The sequence below is a fragment of the Strongylocentrotus purpuratus genome, unplaced genomic scaffold, assembly GCF_000002235.5.
Source record: "Strongylocentrotus purpuratus isolate Spur 01 unplaced genomic scaffold, Spur_5.0 spur5_scaffold_21, whole genome shotgun sequence".
Classification (NCBI taxonomy): domain Eukaryota; kingdom Metazoa; phylum Echinodermata; class Echinoidea; order Camarodonta; family Strongylocentrotidae; genus Strongylocentrotus; species Strongylocentrotus purpuratus.
The window spans coordinates 33694175-33713946 of NW_022145607.1; the positions used below are offsets into that span (position 1 = coordinate 33694175).

At 38.0% G+C, this 19772-nt stretch overlaps 4 protein-coding genes across 4 annotated transcripts in view; 3 read left to right on the top strand and 1 right to left on the bottom strand.

Annotated features, from left to right (window-relative positions):
• The first annotated feature begins 1810 nt into the window (after positions 1 to 1810).
• On the top strand, positions 1811 to 13229 carry VEB4 (very early blastula protein 4). Its single transcript, XM_030994563.1, is given in 9 exon segments — positions 1811 to 2315; positions 2640 to 2726; positions 10532 to 10578; positions 11082 to 11185; positions 11515 to 11603; positions 11606 to 11811; positions 11813 to 11938; positions 11940 to 12133; positions 12135 to 13229. Coding segments are annotated over 9 exon segments (1299 nt in total). The 5' UTR covers positions 1811 to 1990; the 3' UTR covers positions 12256 to 13229.
• LOC105443245 lies at positions 4078 to 5301 on the top strand. Its single transcript, XM_011676198.2, has 2 exons — positions 4078 to 4287; positions 4514 to 5301. Exons 1-2 carry the CDS (start codon positions 4132 to 4134, stop codon positions 4934 to 4936), a joined length of 579 nt encoding a protein of 192 aa, XP_011674500.2. The 5' UTR covers positions 4078 to 4131; the 3' UTR covers positions 4937 to 5301.
• Positions 8077 to 9284, top strand: LOC115928033. Its single transcript, XM_030994562.1, has 2 exons — positions 8077 to 8589; positions 8786 to 9284. The coding sequence occupies exons 1-2, from the start codon at positions 8498 to 8500 to the stop codon at positions 9222 to 9224; spliced, it is 531 nt and encodes a 176-aa protein (XP_030850422.1). The 5' UTR covers positions 8077 to 8497; the 3' UTR covers positions 9225 to 9284.
• A 5066-nt stretch (positions 13230 to 18295) lies between the features above and the next one.
• The window catches only part of LOC585863 (neuronal acetylcholine receptor subunit alpha-10-like), a 34412-nt gene continuing 32935 nt past the window's right edge, over positions 18296 to 19772 (bottom strand). The window contains exon 9 of the mRNA XM_030994342.1: positions 18296 to 19353. Coding sequence (XP_030850202.1) covers positions 19062 to 19353 — 292 coding nt within the window. The 3' untranslated portion in view covers positions 18296 to 19061. The remainder of the gene's footprint in view (positions 19354 to 19772) is intronic.

Sequence of the window (19772 nt, forward strand, 5' to 3'; positions counted from 1 at the left end):
GTAATATGCTTCTTAAGTTTGATGAAAAATAATGTTGTACCATGTATTTGCATATATTTTAATATATTCTTTATATTACCATTACTTTGTGAACGTACACTATTTGACATTTTCCCACAATAATCAGAGCCTCTTTAAGTCTGTGTCAAGCACAGAGCCTAGGTGTGAGTAGACCGTGAAATCGGCAAAATCTCTTAGTTCAGACATTCTGGCACTGACAGACATGTGTTTGTGCGAATCTACGAATTGGTCTTTTCATCATAAACTGTAGTTTTGTACATTTTTGACTTCTTCTTTTAAATTATAATATTTCCATTTTATTTATTTGATATAAATAAATAAATGTTAATAGTAAATTGTCTTTCTCCATATATACATGATTTGTTTTGAAGAAAAGAGAACAGGAATCAGTTTGGTCATCAGTATTGTTACCGCAGGCTGAGCTGCTGGTTCACGTTTAGGCGATAGTAGGTGCTGAATTTCAAAAAAATTAACAAAGAAAATTAATCGCATTTCGTCAGGTGAGTTTGGACCCTAAGATTGTTTAAAGGGGAACATTATCGGAGGGGGGGGGGGGCAGGTTTTTGTGTACTTTGAAATTCATATTGGAGTTTGGCAGGTGGCAGGGGGCATACCCTCCACCACCTTTAATGCTGCACTGTGGGGAATTTGTATCATTCCATGTTCTTGACAGAACATGAATGTGGCCATATTTTCATGTGGCTAAAATATCGGCAAAAATATTTTGCTCAAATCTAAAATATCTAACAGCTGATTTGGATTTAGCGAACAATATATCAAAGGTGTTGTCAGGGTAAGCTGTAGATATAAAGACGCAATTCAGAAAGAACTAGGAGAGAGAGAGAGAGATACAGAGAGATAGACAGAGCACTAGATACAGCGAGAGATAGAGAAAAAAGAAATACAGAGAGATAGATAGATAGACAGAGAGAGAGAGAGAGAGAAAGACGGGGGAGGTGTTGGAGGGACCGTGACAATATAAATAGAAAACACTCTCACCCCGGACTTCTTAGTTAATATTCTTCGGTATACCCATTTAGCCCGGTGCCCTCAATTTACGATAATATCCCCCCCCCCCCCCCTCTAAGGGTCGGGCCTCACTTTTAAGCTTTTACTTGTCATATTTAGAATATGAAGGCATTTGAAGAGCCATGCTTTTTTTTCCTCTGTGATGTTCTTCCACATTTGTATAATAACAATGCTGTTTACCTCTCCCCAGAACCAGAACTCAACCTTCTCTTTGAGGTTGCATATGTTGATCCTCCATTAGATTTTTTATCATTGACGACGATCACACATGTATGTCCTTTCCTATTCCTAAAACTGTTTTTGTTAAATGAATTTATACAAAATATATTCCATAAGGATTTAAATACAATAGTGCATCACAATGAAGGGGAAATTCAAAGAATCTGACTTCTTTTGAAAACAAAAACAAAAGTTGAAGATTTAAAAAGAAATGATCTTAACAATAAAATGAAAAATGAGCCTATTTGCAAAAGTTACAAACTAATTGATCATATTGTTTTGTTTTAAAATATTTTTTTTTAAATCGACTTTCGTTTGTATTTATTTTTGTATAGTACGATATAAATATTTCACCACCAATTCTGTACAACGACAATGAAAAACGTGGAACCAAATCGAATTACCTTGATTGCGACTGTAGGCAGTGTGATCTTTTATTCTGCCATTACTCATGTAGAAATATGCAGTGCATGCACATAGAAACAGGTAACTGAAAGCCGTGCTGTTGCGTATAGTTCTTATCGCTGGTTGGCGCCCTTCGCGCAAAGGCATCTGGGATAGAAAAGGAAAGCACAATGCCATACATTTTGTGTAGTACTACCTGAAGTCCAAGCTATTTTTAATCAATTTACTGCTCTTTCAGTCGCAGTTTGTAAACGATTTGATACTCGTACCCAGAGCTACAGAACTAATCTTTGTTTTGTGGGACTTCACTGCAATTATGGCAGACGGAGCTCGTAGGTTTTTACAGTTTTCTGCCACAGAACTCAAGACGTTTTTGAGGGATAGCCGCGTACCAGTCAATGAGGAAAAACACGCTGAACTTGCTGAAAAAGCCTACTGGGCGGAAAAGCTTGATTTGCAAGTGAAACCTTCTGATGAGAAAACTGATCAAGAGATTTTAAAGTGTCAGCAGGAAAGGTTGATACTTGATGATGGTTTAATACGACTTCCAAGACCAGAGACGCTCACAAACGGTTGGGAAGATAGTCCTGCCAATCTGCCTGCCATATCCCGTGATCACATCGACAGCTTCATCAAAGCCGGTGAGTTGTGTGTTTGTTTTTTTACATCAAAAGGTAAATAAAGGATGAATGGTTTTAAAAATATGTATTTAACTGAAGTACAAATATAAACTCTAAGACTAAAGATAAAATATGTAGTGTAATTACGTCTAGTCTAGATAAGATTTGGATTCTTGGACTTAATGTGGGAGCATCACGTCTCTTTTCTGAATGTGATCATCATGGGCCTGGCCATGACAGGGGTCTACATGTAATTAATATAGGATGAAGTTGAGAACAACAATTGCCATAAGTTATTAGTCTATTCATATATAAATTATTTTTTTTATCTATTTCTTTGCACAGGAAACCGCAGAATTGGACTAGAAGGGAGGAGAATTCTTGCGCTGGGCAAAGGTCTTTACATGTCTGGTCATGTGCAGTCAGAAATGTACGATTTCTGCAACGTTGAAGAAATCTGCAATGCGCGCATGCCCGATTTCTACAACGTTGAAGATTCCCGACACCATAGAGTGTCGGAAATCTTCAACGTACAACTGCATTGCTGTCAACGCAAACGTACATTAATCAACGCAACCTTTGGGTACAATCATCTGAAAGAGTAAGTACTTTTAACGTTTTTCACCCTGTATTTTAAAAATCCTACCTGTAGTTTTGAAAATATTCGATTATGAATTCATCTTGACACACCAACTCGGCAAATTGTACCCTCTGAGGCGAGAAAATGTAACTTTTTGAGCTGTGACGGGCCTCCTCCAAACTTGAGTTCAAATGAATCACCGCAGAACTGAAAGTTATTACCCATAGTTCAACAAAATATGCAAATCAGTTAGGGATAGTCTCAGAAATGCTTCGCTCTTATATTTGTGGATGAATACGAGTATATTTCATAATGTATTTCCATTTTTGAATAGTTATTTTGCAAATTGAAAGTCTTGGACAAAAAATACTATCTGAAGTCGTAAAGAATCTGATTATGAGGATGGATCACTTTTTCGCCTAATTTGTGTAATTTTATTGAAAGAAATTGAAATTATGGCAAATGTTTTCTTTGGTAGTGTAATGCGCAAGTTCAACCGATCTTGGAAATGTTAGGGGGCATGTGCCCCCCCCCCCCCAGTGGCTACGTGCCTGGTAATGCGGCGTGCATGTGTATGCCTAATAATAGCATAATGATGATGATAATAATAATAATAATAACAAGTTAATCATGTCCTTTTATCAACCCATTTCATAACAAATTTCTATTTATAATATCTTTTTTGCAAACAAAGTCTTGGACAAAAAGTACTATCTCAAGTTCTATCTGAAGAATATGATTATGAGGATGGATCACTTTTTCGCCTACTTTGCGTAATTTTATTAAAAGAGATTGAAATTATGGCAATTGTTTTCTTTGGTAGTGTAATGCGGTGTGCATGTGTATGTCTAATAATAGCAATAATAATAATAATAATAATGATAATAATAATAATAATATTAATAATAATGATAATAGTAATAATAAAAAAAATATTGATACAACAAAACCGAAAAAATTATGATAATAATAACCACCTCACGACCGCCCCTCCCCCTTTTTCTTCCAGCCTACTAAAATGGACGAGGAGTATTTCCTAGCTCTAGAGAGGGAAGTAAATGAGGAAAGAAGGAAAAGGGAGAAAGGTGGGCAGAAGACTGTAGTAAGTCACAAGAAGGAGTCGGGGGCCAGGAGGAGCTGCTATAGCAGGCGGGCACGAACATTATTGAAAAACGTGAGTGCAGTATAGTAACTAAATTATGATAATAATAACCACCTCACGACCGCCCCTCCCCCTTTTTCTTCCAGCCTACTAAAATGGACGAGGAGTATTTCCTAGCTCTAGAGAGGGAAGTAAATGAGGAAAGAAGGAAAAGGGAGAAAGGTGGGCAGAAGACTGTAGTAAGTCACAAGAAGGAGTCGGGGGCCAGGAGGAGCTGCTATAGCAGGCGGGCACGAACATTATTGAAAAACGTGAGTGCAGTATAGTAACTATATCCCTGACAAAGAATATATCTTCAACCTCTGTTCTAAAAAAATGCAAATAACCTATAGGACCAATGTGAGTGTCATTAAACATATTATTGCATTATATATCTCTATTTTTTTTAAACAAGAAAGACGTAATACCTGCCCTCCCCCCCCCCCCCCCCCGATCCCCTTTTTATATCTCTCTCTCCCTCTTTTTGCATTAATGCAGGCCAAAGAGATAGCAGTAGAAACAAGATGCTCCGTGAACTTGTCAATTCGTCCAACATGGATGAAGGGAAAAAGCTGGTGCTTCTCCACACCAGATGCAGCTACCCCAAGATCAAGAGATTGGAATAACCGTGAGACGGAGAGGGACATTGCTGCGACATCGGTAATGGCAACGCCCAGAAAACGTCATGCCATTGTAGATAACGTTGATGGGCCCAGTACTGGCAAGCTCAACAAGGATGCTTGTCGTGTCTGTAACCGCCGAGAGGACATTGACCTCTGGATCGGGTGCAGCTTCACAAAGCGATCCAAATCTGCTTGCCAGTACTGGGTCCACCAGAAATGCATTGGCCTGGCGTACATATCTGAAGAGGAGCTGGAGGCCGTCCCATTCTACTGCCCTCATCACATCAAAGACATTTGAACATTATTTTGAAACGTTTGAATAATTCTAACTCCATTTCTTTGTCTCTGGTGTTATGTATATTTTATCCCTGTACTTTTTTCACTGTATTTGTTATCGTTTATGCAAACTTACTTTGTTTTTACTTTACACATTGAAATGGAAATAAATATATCAAATATATAATAACTGGCAACGAAAGTTGATTTAAGAAAATAAAATAAAAATACCTTAAAATTCTTCCAATACATATACTTCGTCATTCGTGTTTGCTTGCTTCTTGACATCTTCCTTGTACTGTTTATATTTTTCTTGTGATGTTGACAAGACATTCACGAGGTCTTTTTGAAGGGGGCGGTTCTCCAGGGACCTCAAAGGGAGTGAGTCGTACGGGTTTTGTAGCATACCAGACTCTCTAATATGTCTTCTAATGGCCTGGACTTCCAACTCATGGTTGAAGATTGAGCTTCCATCGCTGCCAGGATCTTCAACCCCTGCTCTTTGGAAGACAGCTTTTCTGTTAACTGCAAGGGGTTTAGAGCAGCGGCTGGAAGCTACCCAACTCTTTAAAGTTGGGATCCCTGGAGAAAGATTTGACTTTAGTGTTCTGTTTTCTGCCTTCGTGATGAAATCACCGCCCTCTCCACGGAACGGATCTCCACTGCGAGAGAACGACTCGTTATCTGTGATGTATCTCTTCAGCTCTTCTGGAGCTTCTACACGTTTCGTCATGTCGCTTAACAAAATCTTCTGATAAATATAATGATTGTTACAGTAGAAGAGTGGTGCAACCGTCTGCCTCCCAGCAACAATGGCTTCTGAATTGTTGCACCTTACTCCACTGCGATGACAGTGTGCTCCAGTAAAATACTGAAAAATAATATCAAACATTAAATTATAATTAGGGTTAATTACCCTTTCCTTCCATGATAGCATGCCTGTTAATGACGGAGTTGTGCCTTCCTCGATGCATTTAGAAACATATACATACATCAGTTCCCTCGCAAATGCGTCGTATGTAATTCTGAAGACCTGCCATGACACGTGGTGATTTGTGGCTCCACTGACGAAATCTTTGGCTCGTTGGGACTTAAAACCCAGAACACCTGACACATAGTCTAGAAATATCGGCTTACAAAGCCGAAATAATGTCCGGATGGAATTAATTTCGACATGACCTGCTCCTAAAGCTAGAAGTACGGAGTCAAAAAGTTGTCTGTGTGCTACGTTAGTCATTCCGGGATGGACAGAAGAGATGTGAAAATCGAACGATTTTTTTTTGCAAGTCCACCTCCTCCCCACAAACACTACAAATCACAATATCGTTTATCAAAGAGTCTGCTATTCTGTACGGCACCCCATCAAAACCTATCCTGATCCATTTCCTTTCATTCGGTACATTTCCCTGCCTTAGTAACTCTTTTAGCACATGTTTGATGGTTTGTCGTGAGTTTGGATTAACCCCAATAATTTCGCCCATGGCAACTTTTGCCGGTTGCGGGGGGTGGTTGACGTCAACAAACTTATACAATTTTGACCGATCACTAATATTGTTTGGATTGTGATTACAGTGAGTACACAGATTGTAGTTTTTTCCATACACTTTGGAACAATTGACACACACGTTGACTCCTTCATTTGCGACACAATTTTGGACATGATCTTTAACTTCTCCTGTGATGTTGTCAACTTCGATTTCTTGTTTGACTTTTTCCAGGGCCTCACTTTGCTGTCGACATCTATAAGGCCGGAAGACAGACGCATTCAGAGATTCCTCCAGTTATGTTACCTTCTTGTTTATTTCTGTCATGTTCATTTTCCCTGACCAGTTGGAAGGTTTTAGATTTTCATTTGTCTGCGTATCTGATGGTTGATTTCTTTGTATGAAGACAACGTTAGTCACTGTATGTACCGGTGTTATTCCACTTTCCCTCACACGTCCCGTTTTCCCAACCCTTTGCGAGTTGTCGGCAAATACCTCGACGTCCCCAGGTGAGAAGCATTTATTGGGCTGCTTTGAAGAGTTGTCAAGTACCTTTTTTAGTGTGGTCACACTTCCCGATGGCGTTGTGGCCCCATCAATGGTTGTTATTGTTTTACTACCAGCAAGGGCCCACTTAACCAGTGACTGACTGAATGAAACATTGCCAGTATAGTTTTTATTCCGAACATAGTACAATTGTTCAACTAAAATGGCAAATGCTGTTTTCTTAGAGAGAGATGCATTTTCTGTGCAGATATTGGTTGCACCAGATAAGAAATTCACCAGTTCCTTTGGTCTTCCTTTCAGAAATTGTTGAATATCAAAGTTTGCAAGATTATCTAGATTGGCATAATCTCCTGCCAGGGTTTTCGTATCGTCAAGTATCTTCTTGTTTATGGAATCACCCAAGTTGAAGTAAAGATGCTCTCTTTGATCTTCTGTTAATTCTTGTACTCGTTGCAAAATATCCTCCACTGCAGGATCGAGTATTGGTGGTTCAATTTCATGATTGCCTTCGTCATCATCATGGCTTGACACCGACGTGGAAGCTTGAGTTTCACAATTACGCTTGGCATAGTTAATACAATTCACGCATACGTAGTTTGAAGTTGAAGATAAAAGTTTGCTGGATATTAGCCATTGCCAGTGATCTTTCACATAAAGTCGGCTTGATTTCTTGAAAAGAGATGGTGCAGGCGACTGTGTGGCATCATGGAGTTCACACCTGCATCTCTTCGAGAACCCAGGCGTCCGCGGAGTCTGGCGCGTCTTCCTTTTTGGTGGTTGACTTTTCCCCATCCTTACCTAAAATTGAAAACATAAAACATAGCATGACCACCTGTCGGTCTACCTGAAACATTTTGTTGTTGTGTGTGTTTTGTTAAATCCAGATATAATTGTTTCCGGCTGACAGGTGCGTACGCAGACGGGGGGAGGGAGGGGAGGGGCGTTAACCCCCCTTGAATTTATTTAATATGTGGGTATTTTGTCAAATGAAGAAAGAAAAAACAACTTTTTTTTTTTTTTTTTTTTTTTTTTTTTTTGGGGGGGGGGGGGGTGCTAAAGAGTGAAAAAACGACCTTACCCCCCCCCCCCCCCCTCCCACTGAACGAAATTTCAGTCGGCATAATTTAAAAATTTCCGGGATAACCAAATAAATATGTGCTCTTACCCCCCCCCCCCCCCCCCCCCCCTTCTCCTCCTGAAAAAATCCTGCGTACGCTACTGCCGGCTGGAATATAGCTCTTGTGCATGGGTGTTGATCCGGCCTTATCTAAGTTAGATATAGAACTGTTGCCTCTGATCTTTATTAACCTCTCACATGTTGACTACTTGTATTTATATTTATATATATCCTTTCAATATATCTCCCATCTCTCTCTTGTTCTTGCTTACAGCTCTTTAAATCTTTTCTTTTCTTGATCCCTTAATTCTCAAGGCTTGATCCCTTGACCTTGGTCATGAATGCGCGCTTATATAGTACTATTGCTTTTCTAAGGCGATCCCCGCGTCACTAGAACTTCACCGCGAAATCTGAACTTGTCTTTTTAAGTTCATTTAGCAATTCAATTGAGGTCTTTATTTAAGTTTATTACATCATGAGCATCCTAGAGACCAAGAAACTTGTTAAGGAGAGGGGCTGGGGTGGCCCAGGGAAGGCAGTGATTAGTTTCACTTCAACAGTCAATGGGTAAGTAATGAGAAATACATGTTCTTATTCACTCATTTTCTATTTCCGGTTTTCCTTGTCTTAAATCATCTCATGAAATGCATCACTCATTCGCTTATCACACATAATGACAACGTATTTTTTTCTCTTTCATTTTTATATTCCAAGGTTGAACTTACCAAGTTCTTTTCTCCTTTATTTATATTTGTTTTTACAGATATCACCACTTCAAGAAGAGGCCATTCCAAGGATCACAATTCTTGATGCAATGCAGGCCTGAGATGGGGAATAAATACGACAAAGCGGCAACTTTGGTGGTGGCTCCAAAGCTAGACGTCGTCGCTCCAGAGTTGCACGACAAAGAGACAAGGGCAGCATCTACGTCGGGTCGCGATCGCCAGCAGACAGTACGAGAGATATGTGGCCATCCAGTCGGTAGGGTACCGAAGGGGCTATCGGCAGTGGTCCGTTTCGCTATCAACAGTGGTTGGGGGGCCTACTGCTGGTATCTTGGGACGATGACCCATGACGGGCCCGTGAGAGGAGGGGGGCCCAAGTTGAACGTGTGTTATGTGATGGTGGGGGGAAAGAGGATGGCAGACGAGATAGTACGTCAGATCAGGAGGAACGGAGGAAGAGACATTAATGTGTTATAGTCATGATCCGTGTGTAGTCAAGATGACATTGAATATCAAAATTAAAGAAATGAAACCATATTATTATGTTTTTGATGTTTTTATTGTCTACATGCATGTCTCTTCACCAATTTCTTCATTTTTTAACAGATTGTGATTGTGAAATAGCACTTTGTTCTTATTTTAAAAAGTGGCATATTTCGTTGAGCATGAGATATAAAGAGAGTGAAAGGGGTTGAGGGTAAAGAAGATGTGTGTTGAACTGGTAAAAAAGGATGAATTGATCAATTGACTAAAAAGAAAACACGTAAACAAATTAAATTGGAAGTCAAGTTTATTCATGAATCATTATATGACAATTTTACATGATCAACAAGCTCATGATCGAAAATTAAACAATTTACATTTTCAAAGTAACACACAAAATGAATGAAAAAAAAATTGTTAACTTGTTCAACTTCCATCATTCTTTAATTCTGAATGTTTTTCATGATGTACATATTAGGGGCATCTTCAAATACAAATAGCAATGTTTGAATAAACCAAATTAATAATAGTAATAGTATAAGTAGAGTAAAACATAAATATCATTCTTTTTGTTAAATCAATAAAACATATCAAAACATGATTGCTACTTCCATACTTCTTTTTTAAAAACATTTCTATAAAAGACAATAATTATTATTAATAATAACATCATAATCTAAAAAATACCCCGCCCCCCAAAAAACAGATGACAGCCTGTCGGCATACATTGCATAAATATAACATGTTCACAAGAGATAAACATAACACAAACAACATACAAAATGGAAAATGTATGTTTAACATAAAAATTATCAGGGCTTAGCTGATAAACGCCAGAAACAAAATTTGATGTCTTTATAGCATCCCTCAGCCCTTTCGCCACCTTAAGAGGGTAATAAAGAAGACAGTTGCATGTATTTTGAAAGAAAGGAACTAGAAAGAGAGCAGGGATCGAGGGGAGTGAAGAATATATATATGTTAGCACTAAAGAAAAATCATTTTTGAACAAGTTCAACTTTAAACCATTATTCAAACTGTTATTACACTATCCCACATAGATCTATAGTTTATTTATTTTCATTTATCTCTCCACCCCTTGACACTGCCCCCTCCCCTATACAAGCACACCCCCCCCCCCCCCACCCGAGCTCCCTCCCCCTAGTACATGAGCTACGGCGCACGCGGCATCATTGCATCGTTGCAGAAATCTGCAACGTAAACAATCAAACGCGCCCTCTATGCGCATTCGCGGTGTAACGTTGCGGATTTCTTCAACGTTGCAGAAATCGTACATTTCCCGAATCATGGCATCAACCCAAGGATTTGCTACTGCTTCGTGCGAGGACAGGTATATATCAGTGATATAATTTTAGTGCTTAGAAGACGTAGAATAGATTCATATTTAAAAATAAAATGTGTATGATATAATTGTTTAAAGAGAAATACATGTAGCCTAAATCACAGTGTACCTTGTGTTTGTCTCTTCCGAAAGGTCCGCTAGGAACTATAACTGGAAGTATAACTTGGCGTGACGAGAGTATAGATTTGTGTATTTCAGGGGTTATGCTATTTGATTTAGTTTTTGGGTTGCAGATTTGAAGACTGTGCTGGATTTGATGTCCACGTTTAGTTAAGGTAGGTCATTCCATAGTTTTACAGCTTCAGGGAAGAAGGATTCTGCAAATGGTGTTGATGAGCACTGAAAGGTAGTCAACTGTTTGTCATGTGTCCGCCTAGAGAGTATTCTGAAGAAGTAATGACTAATGGCAACATTATTATTATATAACTTAACCTTATAAAATAACATTGTTGTGGTGGTTTTCTTCATTCCTTTTATTTCACAATTTGTAGGTCATTCCTCAGGTCAAGACTTCTAAGCCAGCATACTTGACATGGCTAGTGCTGCAGAAAGAGACAGGAAGAATCTGCACAGCTGAATGCAACTGTTGCGTAGGGTAAGCCGTTAAAAAAATTAAGTCACGTAAATTGTAGAAATAACTTCGGAGTACATTACCACAAAAATTGACTAGACTTGCAGATGAAGCTGAATCCAAAGATTAAAGTTTCTTAGCTGATTTTAATTTTCATTCTAACCCTAATCCCAACCCTAGATTTTACCTCAAATTTTCTCAATGCTTCCATCATTTATAGATTAAACATTTTTAAAATAAATAATTAGTCTTCGTAACAGGTTTTGTGATTTCATAACAATCAAAGGGATGGGTAGAGGACATTTTCTTTGTAAGTAATTATTTTTCCCTTCTTATTTTTTGTTCTCTCACAGTTTACAGGCCACCTGCAAGCACATTGCGGCTCTCCTGTTTACTGTAGCAGAAGTAGTGGAGGAAGGGCGCAACGCATCCTGCACGTCACAGCCTGGGGCCTTCCGCCAAACAAGAGGACGAAAGGGACACTACATCAACCTCAATTTGCTGAGAGCAATAAAGTCGTGGGAATGAAAGAGGATGTTATGCATCAAGAGCTAAACAATAGTAGACTTAATCGTTCGAACTTTGACCCTAGACTCCATTGCCATCATGCCAAACGAAATATCAATGATTTCGACCTAGACTGGCTCGCCTCCATCACAAACGGAAACTGTGGTTTGTTAGCGTACACCAAGCGGGAGCCCAATGAACTACGATCAACGCCGAACATTTCAGAGGTCGACAGGTATGAAGAGGTATAGTCTCTTGCGATTACCCTTAGACTATGTCAGAGGCTCTTCAAGATCGCTCAGACATCCAGCTTATGGAAATAAGTACCCACCAGCAACAGTTCATCATAAGAGAAAGGAAACAACAGGCGAAGTCAAAGCGTTGGAAGAAACACAGAGTTGCATGGTCGCATAACTGCTTAGTGTTTCTGGGGACTGTATGTGAAGCAGGTCTAGCAGCTGTGAGATGGTACTATCCGTGACCTCTCCCAGGTTGCACGAGTGATGGGGTACTTTGGATCAGCCGGACAGAAGTTCAAGGTCCTATTACACGGCACCTTTATTCGTAAGAGGTATGGGTTGTATTGAGTATGCAAACTAACTTTCTTGAGTTGATCAACGTTGTCCAAGAATCAATCAAATGTAGTGTCCTGTCCTGGCAAGCTGAAATATGGCAAGACAAACTCGTGATGAAATGGTGAGACGAAATCTGATTTCGCTGAGCAGTTATTAAAACTTTGAATAGCGTTACGAATTACTGTTCCTCATGGCAACGGACCACGAATCGAATCTGGTCGGGGAACGTTGTCCAAAATACTTTCAAAAGCAGTTATGAATAACAGCAAATTTATTTTACTTAATTTTTTGATAAACTATGCACAACTTGTAATAAACAAAGATTACGTACGGCGGAACTTTGGGAAAGTACCAACCATTCCAAAGAGGTTAATAAATAATTTTATTTCATCATAGAAATGTTATTGGAAATACAAAGAAAATATAATATACCTCGATTTAGTGAAGAAGTTAAGTAAGTAATAGAAATGTTATAATGATCATTATGTTAGAAATTATGTTGATCTTGTATATAATTAATGTTACATTTCACTTGTTTTGTAAATAGTATATATGTATTTTGAAATGGAATAATAATGTCCCTCTGAAGAGGTAAAGAGAAAGAAAAAAAAAGTAGTTATACCTGTTCATCATTTCAAGCTGAAATATTGCGCGACTTGTGATAAATTCGGGAGACGAAATTTGATCGATACACGTTGACTTTGATAAGTGCGGGAATCAATGAGGTTCCTGATTACAATGGTCCATGGAAAGTGAATCGAATGTGCCTCGAGAACGTTGTTCAAATTGCTATCAACATAATAATCGAAAGCAGTGATGTATTTTGTGACCTGAATTCCTGCTCGAAATGAAATGAATTCGTTAGCAACAGTCTTCAACTCGAACACAATTGGCTTTGAAGATACCTTTTATGATGTATTGATGTTATGACGTAACAATGGAGAAGGAGGATATACCATCAAACAAAAGATCCATTCATGATAATGCTCTTTCAGTTCACCTCGTTGTTTTATAATGTAGAGTTCTTTGGAGCGAATACAAAAGGATGTTTGCTCTAAAAGAAAGAACAGGATATATGGCAGAATTTCACGCTCGTGATTTAGGAGAGAACAAAAGATTGACATTCCAAGGGGTGTTTTAATTAAAAATAATTCTATAGCTCTTTTAACCAGTGGAATGAATAGAATCTCTTTTTTTTTTAAGAGAGACCAAAAACTGTATTGAGCTAGTGAAACATTCCTTTGTTAAGGAAAGAATAATAAAAAAAAAAAGGAACTGAAAAAAAAATCATCTATGTTATCATTTTGTTCTATGAATCGAGTTGATGATGATGAAAAGTTAATGATGATGGGATTCTTTTACTTCACCTCGCTGTTGGATAAAATTAAGGAGTGATCACAAAAGAAACAAAGATTTCGAAATAAAGAACATGAACTTTTTCGATCACAATTGTGTGATTTAAGAAGAAGAGAAACAATTCCGTCTCGTCAGGGTGTGTTTGTTTTATATTAGCATTTTGAAGAAAGACAAAAAAAATTCACAGATCGGTTGAACTTTTTAGACCCCCCCCCCCCCTTTTTGTTTACCTCGATCGATTACATGTATGTGCCCCCCCTCAAACATCGAACTCTGGCTACGTGCCTGCATTTGACAAACTGCAAAGTCGAAGAGTACATATGGGTGCAACCTATCGATGTACCAGTCGTAGAGGGCGTTCAGCAGCTTCGTGGTGACGCGAGGGTGAATGAAATTCAGTGGCGATACCTTGTGTTAGGATTCGTTTTGGTTTGATTTCCATTCTCACCCTTGCCACTTGGTTTGATATTATCATCATCATTTTGTCGAGAAAAGATCCCACGAATTAACATTCTCGTTGATTCCATCGCACAAACTGCAAAATGTATGTATAAGAAGATAATCTTCAGCGACGGAAGAGATACTTTTTTGTTTTCTTCTTCTTTTTTCTGTTCTTTCTTCGTAATGTTATTTGTTACGTCTTCTTGTTTACATGTTTACATTACGTGTGTTAATAAATGTTCTCTGTTGGCCACTATTTTTCTTTCATTGATTATGTATTCCATATTTTGTTCACACTCATTATTTTCTGAGGGGTCCACAATTAACAAGCTCTGCTTTTCAGTGGACCTTTCCATTTCCTCAAAATATAAATGCAGTTAAATTTTAAAATTTATTTTTTGTCTTCCTAAAATGTATTAATTATTATTAAGATTTGTTTATTACAAATGTAACTATGTTTTGTATACATTTTACATTGTATTCATTATTATGTATTGTATTTTGTTGGAAATGAAAAAATAAAAATAAAATGAAATGAAAAACTTATAATAGACTAAAAAAGAAAACGGGTTCTGTTTCACATATTTACGTACTTACGTACTCTTTTATTATATTGTTTTGAGCAAATTGAGTATATACAGATATGTGTGTGTGTATGTGGGTGTATGTGCGTGTTCGTGTGTGTATGTACACTGTTGGTCATAATGGTGGAATATTTATTTTTACCCCAATTTATTGAATGATTTTGACAATGAATAGATCTAGATAATAGTATACATTCTCAGATTTTATTGAATGACAATTGGGGAGTGTTTGTTTTGCGTGACTGCTAAATCATGTGTGTGCTATTATGCTAATCAACTAGGGGACCTACGTTCTTAAGTCATAACTGACAGTAATGGGGATTAATGCCTCATACAAGGGCACTAATATAGCACATAGACACGGTTTCTATCCTGGGGGCTCACAGTTACGAGGCCATTGCTTATCGAATGAATCATGACTGTACGCAGCGGGCGCTAAGGTACGTCGACGCCCCCCACAAAAACAAAGCATCAAAGAAAATGCAATAAATTTTCAATAATTCATTGCATTTTGCCCGAATCCCCAACATAAGAAAACCTCTATGTGGGCATGCCTTGAACCATAATGCATGGCCCTGCAGAGGATTTGTTCCTGTTGGGAATTGGGGGAAATGCAATGAATCATTGATAATTTATTGTATTTTCTTTGTTTATTTTGTGTGTGGGGGCGTCGACGTACCCTAGCGCCCGCTGCGTACAGTCATGATTCATTGGCTAAGCAATGGCCTCGTTACTGTGAACCCCCATGATCAAAGCCGTGTAGATGTGCTATATTAGTGCCCTTTTATGAGGCATTATCCCCATTACTGTCAGTTATGACTTAAGAACGTAGGTCCCCTAGTTGATTAGCATAGTAGCACACACATGCTTTAGCAGTCACGCAAAACAAACACTCCCCAATTGCCATTCAAAAAAATCTTAGAATGTATACTATTATCTAGATCTATTAGGAATAAATCATTGTCAAAATCATTCAATAAATTGGGGGAAAAATAATTATTCCACCATTAATATGACCAACGGTGTATATACAAAATAGTCCCCAGAGCGAAATCCTCTCTATCTAATGATTTACAATTTAATAAACAAAAATGCTATTCCATTTATGCTTTATACAATTGGCGAGCACATCGGGTGAAATGGGGATGTGATTGTGTCTAATAATTGCTTTGTCATATTAAAAGGGTCCTGTTCACAAAACAAATTGTTATGAATGACAACAGCCACATGTCTATTACTATGATAACAGATAAAAGTGGTTCACCTGCACCGAATCCAAAACAGCCATTTGCCACATGAAATTGTTCATAGGAAATGGTGTGTGTGAGAGAGATAGAGAGAAAGAGATAGAGAGAGAGAGAGAGAGAGAGAGCACTGAATTTCAAGGAAATAATGCAATAACAATTTTGAGGCATAAACTACAATTTCTATTGCTCAAGACGGATTCCTTGAAAGTTTTGAATTGCTAAAACTCGAAAGCATCCGATCCCGACAGGGCTCTGCCCTGCAACACAGGGTCTTAAGCATAGCCAAATACAGTAACAGGACAGGACCTTGGACCCTACCCCGAAGGAGTCACGCTTATGCTCTTTGGGTTACGCCCAACTCCCCTCCTTTTCGTAAATCCTGGATCTACCCCTGTTATGGTAACCGTAACACTACATTTTCGATAAAATATATTCCCTGGAGGATTTGTCCTAAGACCAAGAATTGTCGGGCACCGTTTAATATTTCTTATGAACCATTTAAATGACTCGTTCAATCATAATATTACTATCGCTCTTCAATCCCAAATACGTTTTACACGCATAAAACCAGTCCCCCAGCCTCTCCGATTAATAATTATAATTTCCCTTCTACTTCTTTAGTACCCCCTCTCTTTCTCTCTTTCTCCCTCTCTTTCTCCCTCTCTTTCTCTCTCAATAGTATACATACATACATACACAACATTTGATTTGATTTGAATTGATTTATTGGTTTCTGCATCTTTTTTCTTTTTTTCACCATACATTTTTATGAACATGATATGGTTTGATACAATAGTTTAAGTTTATATAATTGTAAAAAGATAATAAACGAAATTTAGGGGGTAAGAGCACATAGTTTGGAAAATGTCGACCGATTTTCGTTCAGTGGGGGGGGGGGGGAAGGTAAGTGTTTTCAACATTTAGCACACCAAAAATAATAATCTTTTTTCCCCTTTTTTTTCTTTATTTGACATAAAAGTGAGGGGGGTTATCCTCCGATAAAAAAAAATATATAACAAAAAAATTGAGGGGGGGGGGGGTTAACCCCAACCCCCCCCCATCTACGTACACGTCTGATATATACACACACATACACACACACCTGTTTATTTATATACATATATATATATATATATATATAGACACATTTGGTACTTAATTATTTGACGAACTAATTGCTAAGAAAGTTCGGAATTTATAGTAACAGGAGGTGTACAAAAATATACATGTAGCATAAGTCTCTCATAGCGGTTTTGTAATTGTTGAACTCTTGTAATATTGCATTACACTCTGTGTTCCCATATTATATTACAGTAGTCAATGTGAGGTAAAAAGAGATTATTATAAGTCATTACTAGGACTTGCTTGGGCAAGATATACCGAATGCGTCTGATAATTTCCGTTTCGGTTTAATAAAATTTGGAGTGGACTATTAGGCTATTATTATTATTATTATTAAAACTAATAGCTCTTGACAACTTATTATATAATACATTAAGGATAAAGTTGAGTCCTGGTCATGCGATTGCATTGTTAAAGAAAGGTGTGGAATGGTTCAGAAACAAAGTTGATCATGTAGCATGTATTGGTGTGTACTGCAAGGTTCTGGAGTCATCAAAATCATAAACAATTTGGCCCAGTCTTGGTAAAGTAACATGCACTGTACATAGAAAGATGTATACGGGACTACACAAATGGTGTCGGGGCTACTTACCTTGATGTCCTTATCTTAGTATGCTCATTACTCAGCCGGTATACATGGAAAGATGTATACGGGACTACACAAATGGTGTCGGGGCTACTAATCTTGATGTCCTTATCTTAGTATGCTCATTACTCAGCCGGTATACATTTTCTACCAACATTGTTTGGCAAATGACATTTATTTGTAATCTTGAACATTCAGTGTAAGTTTCGTTTGATCTTGTGAGAATTCATTTTCTTCTTTATTTTACCAGAACTCAAGTTTTTCTTTAATATGACAATTCCAACGTAGGCAAGAGTCTATTATCAACCTGAGGTACCTAAATTGAACATCTTGTTCGAGTCTGTATGATTTACACACATTTGCAGTCTTTTATTCTTCACCTTTAGACGAGTCTCAATCAAGATGCAATTTATTTTCTTTATATTTAAGATTGTTATCAATCTCGGGAGAGGTTTACGGTACACCATGTGTAAAGTCCTAGAAGGACTAAGGAAAGTGGATAGAAAATAGAAGTGAAATAGAAAGGCGAGAAAGTGGAGGTTGGAAGGAAGAGTATCTTTCGGAAGTGAGTAGTCCTGAAAAGGACTGTAAACCAGAAAGTTGTAGATAGAATGAGAGGTTTGAGTAGAAGACTGGATTGAGTTGGAGAGTTGAGTAGAGTTGCAGAGCAGGAGCAGCAACTCTACTCAACTCTCCAGCTCTTTCTGAATGAATGAAACCGCTTTATCCCGACAAAATATAGCAGTATCGTCTGTATAAACACATAATTTGAACTGATTACCAAATTTGTTATTACATCCATCACTCGAAAATGTCGAAAATAACATTGGCCAAAGCATACTCCCCCGTGTACACCTTTTGATATAGGTCTGAAATCTGATAAATATTAATTCAACACATTGTACACGGCAGCGTAAATAATTTGATATTACCAAATTGCTTCTGTTTCGTTAACGCCGTAACTCGATAATTTAGATAGAAGTAAGTTATGCGATACCGAATCAAAGGCGCTTTTTAAATCTATGAAAACTACTCCAGTCACTAAACTGTCTTCGATCTTACGTACAATATATTCATTAACATCAATTAAAACACTACTTGTTGAATGTAGTATACGAAAGCCAGATTGCCGGGGACTCAATAGATCTAGAACATTGTCCGCAAAATAATTGTAAAGTTGAGAGTGTAAAGCTTTTTATAGTATTTTTATTATTTGCGAGAGAACTAATAGAAGTCTATGGGTTTGTAATTTCTTGTTTTTAAACAGAGGAGTAACTCGTGCCCTTTTCCAATTTTTTGGAATGCAACCTGTTCGAAGGAATGTATTGAAGATGTGATTAAATCACAAATAAAACAAAGCTATAATATAGTACATTTACATCCGAGCCACATAAAAAGTGACCAGCAGCAGAGGCGGAAATATAAATTTGCCCTCCCTGACTTCTAAGTGGTAGAGGCAATCCTCATCTTCTCCTACCGTTATCATTTCTGCATCAGAAAGCTAACAAGTACATACAACCAAGTGACTAAAGTGACCAGTAGCAGAAGGATAAATAAAACCTTGTCGCAGACGATGGCCACTTCCTGCCACGTCCTGCTAACCAATTCCAGGTCATTGCGCATGCTCACAGTGTCGAATTCAGGCGACTGACTCATAGTTTGCACGACACCATTATTTTCCGTTTCCTCGTGCATCCCGTGTTCTTGGTTTTGTGTTGAAATGTTGGTGTGGTTTTGTGGAGTCGGATTACTTACTGAATTCATAGTCAGGAGTCTGAAAAAGGAAATAAAAAAAATTATACAGATTATGTTCTGGTCGGGGTTCTGGTACGACTGGCCATGTATTACTATTAATCGCCATCTGCGCACATTCAGTTTTGAATAACTTGTCTATGCAAATTTAATCTTTGATCACTAAATATTTCGGTTTAGAAAATAAATACCCGTTAAATTTCGTTTTATTCCCATTGGAATGAGTAAAATTCCTCTGTTTAAAAATCAAGAGGAACACAGGTGTTTGTCATGTCTGTTATGCATGGTCGGGCCGTAGGCCAACGCATGCGATTCGTACGAAGGAGCGCCGCAAGAAGCCCCGCCCCCAATAATGTTAAAGATAAAGATCAGTTATGGACATGCGATTGCATTGTGAAAGAAACGTTGTGGAATCGATCAGAAAAGGTTGATCATCTAGCA